A 7,365-nucleotide genomic window follows, 5' to 3' on the forward strand; every position below is an offset into this window, starting at 1 on the left:
TTAGACCCCTCCTCCGACAGCGAACATGCCCCCTCGTATAGGCTAAACTACTCAGCCGTCCCTCATTAAAGCCACTGTGGGATCAGGGGCTTTTGAAAGTGAGTCAGGCTATCTGTTAAGCATGGTGAGTTATCGTAAAAATTCACAAGTTAGGGCACAGAGCTAAAATAATAAGAAAAAAATCCTTGACAACAGTATTGCATAATTTTGTCAGTAGGAATCCAGCTGTTCAAAATCATATAATAAACCAGATCAGGACAACAGTAACGTCAAGCTTTACACGACAGTGCTCTTACCAAGGCTCACAGACTTTTCATCAATACTGATACTCACTGCTGATACACAGGGACCAGATGTTGCAGACAGACAGTGACGTTTTTTTCTTCACTGGATCAGTTGATTGCTCTGCTGAATACAATCAAAGTTCCTCACGCCTCATTACTTGGAGACTTGGTGAGCATCGGAGTGGAACTCTTGTTCTCAACTAGCCTACTTGGTTAAATAAAGGTGAAATAAAAACTCTACACATGTGAAGCACTTGTCTCCCTATGGAAGTTGTCAATGCTGTGACTGTTCCTAAAAAGGAACAGACAGACTAGGGCTGGATCTCAGCCCATTGGTCCTCCTCAAACACCTGGATGCACTTTGACAGGAGCCCAAAACCATCATTGGTTTTCTATGGCTGCATCCCGAACACATCCCGAACCCAACAGCGTTGCAGTTCTTGACACTCAAACCAGTGCGCCTGAGACATACTATCATACCTCTTTTAAAAGGCACTTAAAAGTGCGCAGAAGACGTGGATGTCGATAAAGGCAGCTCCCCGCACCTTAACCTGTCCATTCCCCTTCATCTACATCTGGATTTAATAGGTGACATCAATAAGGGATCATAGCTTCCACCTGGATTCACCTGTTCAGTCTGTCATGGAAAGAGCAGGTGTTCCAAATGTTTTGTACACTCAGCGCACTACTTTTGACCAGAGCCCTGGGAATAGGGTGCCATTTGGGACACATTTTATGTGGAGTCCTTTTTTAGCCATGTCTCGAAATAACAATGAGTGGGAGTGAAATAAGAAAAGCCTCTGCTGCCACATGGGCCTCCTGACTCCAGTGGTGAGAAGGGTTTCGGTCAACGGCCCTGGGAGATAGGATTATAATCCTGTACACAAAATCGTTTTACGTAACGCATTTTAGTGTTTGCAGCTGGGGGCGATTCAGGCAGGGTTTGTCCTGCGAGCAGGGAGACACCGTTATGTAACCACTTTTAACCAAACTCTTAAGAAGACACGATAGGGTTTAGAGACATAGGTGATGATAGAAAATGTGGAGCTCACTACTGACCACTCCCCTTTCCAAACGTAGAGAAGGGCTACGTCCCAAATGGCACTCATTTTTATTTCTCGTGTATTTTTCTTCTACCATTTGTCATTTTTTTAGTACTACATTGATATTGATCACTGAATTGTTAGGTTTAGAGCTTGCAAGAACGACATTTCACAGCACTTGTGCACAAGACATTAAAACTTGAAACTATTACCTATATAGTGCACTACTTTTGACCAGAGCCCTATGAGTTGTGCACTACATAGGGAATAGGGTGCCATTTGGGACGAGAACAATGTTTTGGTTGTGGGTTTCTAATGCTGTTTGTTCACATCTGCTCTCCAAACTGGGAGGTAATACCAGGTCTCAGAGACAAAAGGCGGAAAGTGATACTCTAAACATAGGATCTTCATTTGCTTTTCCACACAGAGGGCAAACTGTAATTGCATTATTTTACAATGTGAATAATTCCTCTAGTTCCCCATAATATAATTGAACTACTACAAAGTGTTGCAGCCTTATCCTTCTTTTGACCCCATTTCAAAACTGGAACCAAGTTTTTTTATTTGATCATTTCTCTAACTCAACTATTGCCTCAGACTTATTTCTCAAAATGCAAACTCTAGCTAACCCATGCCTTATTGTAAGCCCGTACCTTAAATCCAGCTCACTTGCCAACCAACACCAAGTGTGCAAGGACAAGACAGCTTTGATCAATATTCTGATCAGAGAGAATTCTACCTCTATACCTGATCTAGTGTGACAGAAGCGACAGGCAAAAAAATGCTTCATGCTAAAACAAGGTTTCGGTACATTTAGATTATCTTGACACAGCCCAAGGTAAATGCCACAGAAGGCAGAAAATGAAATCTAGAAACCATCTCTAATTTGATCGAGTGTGAAACCACAGAACCTGCGAACACATGGAGCTTAGTGCAACTGATTGGAACTGGTTGAAAGTGGCATGTTCTTCCTGCCCACTCACTAACAAGTTAACTACTGACTTTCAGCATGCATATAGAGAAGGACACTCAACTTGTACTACACTGACTCTGATGACTGATGATTGTTAAAGGAAATTGATAATAAGATTAAGGCTGTCCCTGACAAAACATTTCTGGAGTCGACTGAAAGTCGTCTGTTCTTTTGACCAATCGATTAGTCCAAATTTTTAAACATGTATTTTTACAAGAGACACCCTATGTGTCATACCCAGATGTGCTAAATGGGATTGAGATCCGGGCTCTTCGCTGGCCATGGCAGAACACTGACTTTCCTGTCTTGCAGGAAATCACGCACAGAATGAGCAGTATGGCTGGTGGCATTGTCATGCTGGAGGGTCATGTCAGGATGAGCCTGCAGGAAGGGTACCACATGAGGGCGGAGGATATCTTCCCTGTAACACACATCGTTGAGATTGCCTGCAATGACAACAAGCTCAGTCCGATGATGCTGTGACACACCGCCCCAGACCATGACGGACCCTCCACCTCCAAATCGATCCCGCTCCAGAGTACAGGCCTCAGTGTAACGCTCATTCCTTCGACGATAAACGCGAATCTGACCATCACCACTGGTGAGACAAAACTGCGACTCGTCAGTGAAGAGCACTTTTTGCCAGTCCTGTCTGGTCCAGCGACGGTGGGTTTGTGCCCATAGGCAACATTGTTGCCGGTGATGTCTGGTGAGGACCTGCCTTACAACAGGCCTACAAGCCCTCAGTCCAGCCTCTCTCAGCCTATTGCGGCCAGTCTGAGCACTGATGGAGGGATTGTGTGTTCCTGGTGTAACTCGGGCAGTTGTTGTTGCCATCCTGTACCTGTCCCGCAGGTGTGATGTTCGGATGTACCGATCCTGTGCAGGTGTTGTTACACGTGGTCTGCCACTGCGAGGACGGTCAGCTGTCCGTCCTGTCTCCCTGTAGTGCTGTCTTAGGTGTCTCACAGTACGGACATTGCAATTTATTGCCCTGGCCACATCTGCAGTCCTCATGTCTTCTTGCAGCATGCCTAAGGCACGTTCACGCAGATGAGCAGGGACCCTGGGCATCTTTCTTTTGGTGTTTTTCAGAGTCAGTAGAAAGGCCTCTTTAGTGTCCTAAGTTTTCATAACTGTGACCTTAATTGCCTACCGTCTGTAAGCTGTTAGTGTCTTAACGACCGTTCCACAGGTGCATGTTCATTAATTGTTTATGGTTCATTGAACAAGCATGGGAAACCGTGTTTAAACCGCTTACAATGAATATCTGTGAAAGACAGGGTCCTGAAAAAGGGACGTTTCTTTTTTTGAGTTTATGCATTGAGCTTGTCTGAAGCTTTCAGCTTATCGTTTGATGAAATAAGACAAATGCCCCAAGAGTGCACCATAGATCTATATCACCAGAAGAAAAAAAACTTAACCTGACGCAACTATTCTCCTCCCTCTCCTGCTGGCTTTCACAGATTCTGCCATTACTCTCCTGAAGTTGCCGGTAATAGGCGACACGAGGAGTTGGCAACCTTTCTTATGTGGAATGCCAATTTATCTTACCAATGCCAGTTATGGTTTATATATGCACATTTTCATGAAACAGTTTCATTTAATTTATAACAATTTCTTCATATCTCAAAATCATTGTTATGTGGTTAATCAACATTCAATCGAAATCTAATTGAAAATGATACAAACCTAAAAAATAACAATGACATTGCCAACGATGTAAAAAATAGCCTACATAAAGCCAACAAATAAAAACATTGCAGCCTGCAGGTAGAAAATATCCTGATAAAAATAAATATCCTATAAATCACATTGGCTACACATGGCCTGTCTGCAACGAACTTGAAACATTTTCTCAACTATTAACTTGGGTCCAGCCCCAAGCTTGCACTAGCAACATTGTATAAAATATTCAGGGCCCTCAGTTTCCTGCACCAGTGAGCTCGGGACAGACAATGCTGTAGGCTATTTGCGTAAGGGATAAGAAGCAGCGCTTGACTATGGCAGGGTATCACCGGAGCTGACTACCAGCACCTCAAATGTTCTACTGCTTGAGCTCCTGTTCCTCCTATAGAATATTAGCTCAAAAGTATTGTGGAGCTCCTGCACCTAAAAATAAACAGTATCAGCACCCAAAATGAGCACCGGAACCTATTTCAGTCCAAGTCAAGCACTGATAAGAAGTAATCAAGTAGGCCTATTTTATGACCTTTCCACTGGGTCAGAGCATGACATTTTTCAGTTTCACACTGAGTGGTTATCGAAAGGGAGAGAGCTGGAAAGATTTTTCAAATATACTGCGGAACTATTGTAATTCTCAATGGATGTTGAAACAGACTTTGTTTGCTTGCAATGAGAACGGGAAGACTGGAATAATAATATTGAATGCATTAAAATAAATGACCGTAACCAAAGTAACACACATTGTAGATTAGAAATTATAGGAATTAACGGTAAATGTACTACTGGCGATATAAAGTACCTGTCAAAAGTTTGGACACTCCTACTCATTCCAGGGTTTTTCTTAATTTTTTGTATTTTCTACATTGTAGAATAATAGGAGACATCAAAACTATGAAATAACACATACGGAATCATGTGTAACCAAAAAAAGTGTTAAATCAAAATATATTTTATATTTGAGATTCTTCAAAGTAGCCACCCTTTGCCTTGATAAAAAAAAAATGAGTAGGTGTGTCAACTTTTGACTGGTACTGTATGTAATGGGGAAGTGATATACACTAACAATCAAACGCAAACAATTCACACAATGACGTTATGAAACAATGAATGTGCACAAATTAGTGGGAGAGAACACAGAGAGAGGAGTACATTGTGCATCTGGGCGTATGGTCAATCCAACATATGCATTTACAGTGATTTGGCCTCAGCAGAAGACAGGGCATTCACACTTATTGTGCTTTGCAGAGCAGTGCAGAGCTGTCGTCAAGGAAGTGAGTTTTGTGTTTAAACAGGATGTATAATGTTAACCAATCATGTCAATGCGGAGCTATACAGAGCCCTCCACATTGTTACAAAATTTGGTAGGCGCATGGCGATGCGGTACGGAGCGCGATTTGGCCTCTGCATGTCTCTGGAGGCTCCGCAATTGCGTCACACCCTCCATATGAAGCCTCCGACCATAAATTGGCTTTTAGTCTAGGCCTCCGCAATGTTCACTTAGAAGTTTGGGGTCACTTAGAAATGTACTTGTTTTTGAAAGAAAAGCAATTTTTTTGTCCGTTAAAATAACATCAGAATAGATTGACGAGTTTCAGAAGAAAGGTCTTTGTTTCTAGCCATTTTGAGCCTGTAATCGAACCCACAAATGCTGATGCTCCAAATACTCAACTAGTCTAAAGAAGGCCAGTTTTATTACTTATTTAATCAGAACAACAGTTTTCAGCTGTGCTAACATAATTAAAATAGGGTTTTCTAATGATCAATTAGCCTTTTAAAATGATAAACTTGGATTAGCTAACACAACGTGCCATTGGAACAAAGGAATTATGGTTGCTGATAATGGGCCTCCGTACGCCTATGTAGATATCCCATTAAAAATCAGCCGTTTCCAGCTACAATAATCATTTACAACATTAACAATGTCTATACTGTATTTCTGATCAATTTTATGTTATTTTAAAAATGAACAAAAAAGTGCTTTTCTTTTAAAAACAAGGACATTTCTAAGTGACCCCAAACGTTTCTACGGTAGTGTATATTTGTTACTGCTCGACTAAAACAATATCGGGCGACAAACAGCCTAACGACCAAACAATCGACTAATTGGGGTCAGCCCCAAATAAGATGATAGTTGGAGCTGTACTGTTAGATTTCAGCGCAGCCTTTGATGTTATTGATCATAAATTGTTATTGAAAAAAACTTGCTATGACTTTACATCACATGCCATCACATGATTGAAGAGTTACTTATTCAATAGAACCCAGAGTGTTCTTCAATGGAAGCTTCTCTAACGTCAGATATGTTTATCTGTTTATCCGGTCTTTCATTCAAAATATTCACAAAAAATCTAACCTTTAATTTAAGTAAAATGATTGAAAAAAAATAAATGTGAAGTAAATTAAATACATATTTTTCTTCAAAACATGTGTGCCACAATTATTGGCACCCCTAGAAATTCTTAAGTAAAATCTAACTGAAGTATTTCCCATGCATATTTTACGTTTTTAAGTTCACCTGAGTGATTAGGAATACTTAAGTGGTAAACTATGACTTCCTGTTTCACTGGGGTATACATACGAGGTGACATACAGGCCAAGTTCCCATAGTCATCCATCACTATGGGAAAGACCCGAGAATACAGTAATGATGTGCGACAAAAGGCTGTTGAGCTGCACAAATCAGGAAATGACTGTGAGAAAATAGCTCAATGATTGAAAATGTCCATTTCCACTATCAGGGCAATAATAAAGTTTAGTCTGATTCTTAAATTATCACTGGGCACGAAGTTGGATAAACATACAGGAACAAGCTAACTAACATGGTGGTAAAGTGAAAGGGATGTCATGTCTTAGGTAGCTAGATAGATAAATAGAATGCGGGTGTCATCACTCCATCATTATGGGAAACCCAATGCGGAAGTAAATAAAGCCTAATCATTTCTGCCAGGCTAGCTAGCATTAGTTTAGCGAGCCAGGATAGCACCTTCGCTCTGTTTTTTACTCGGTCGAGATATTGAAAGGAGTAAAAACTGTTTTATTTAAACTTACCTGGGCTTTTCAGGTTGTATTTGTTCTCCATTTTAACAAGTCAACTGGACTGAAAATGTAGCTAGTGTATTTTTATGAGAGACAGCTGACTTTACTAGCTAGCTAGGAGCTAGCTAACACTGACTTTTGCTTCGTCTGAAACGTCCAAAACATTCAAACAGTGTATTCGGTAACGCTCAGCAACAGCTAAAAGTCGTATGCAGTTAGTTTGCTACAACGTAAATCCTGACGTGGCACAAGTTTGTTGTTCCACTAATTTGGTGGGACGGTGACCTGTTCGAAGAAAAATGTTAGTCGTGTGATGTCACTGGAAAAACGTAAACAGGAAGTA

At 41.0% G+C, this 7,365-nt stretch overlaps 1 protein-coding gene across 3 annotated transcripts in view; it reads right to left on the reverse strand.

Moving 5' to 3' along the window:
* The window catches only part of LOC139556185 (ubiquitin-conjugating enzyme E2 J1-like), a 38,997-nt gene extending 31,632 nt beyond the window's left edge, over positions 1-7,365 (reverse strand). For 2 of the 3 annotated variants that reach the window (XM_071369792.1, XM_071369793.1), the window contains exon 1: positions 7,035-7,365. In XM_071369792.1, coding sequence (XP_071225893.1) covers positions 7,035-7,065 — 31 coding nt within the window. In that variant the 5' untranslated portion in view covers positions 7,066-7,365. The remainder of the gene's footprint in view (positions 1-7,034) is intronic. The other variant, XM_071369791.1, reaches the window with a different exon arrangement.

This window comes from Salvelinus alpinus, chromosome 27 (genome assembly GCF_045679555.1).
Source record: "Salvelinus alpinus chromosome 27, SLU_Salpinus.1, whole genome shotgun sequence".
In the NCBI taxonomy this organism is placed as follows: domain Eukaryota; kingdom Metazoa; phylum Chordata; class Actinopteri; order Salmoniformes; family Salmonidae; genus Salvelinus; species Salvelinus alpinus.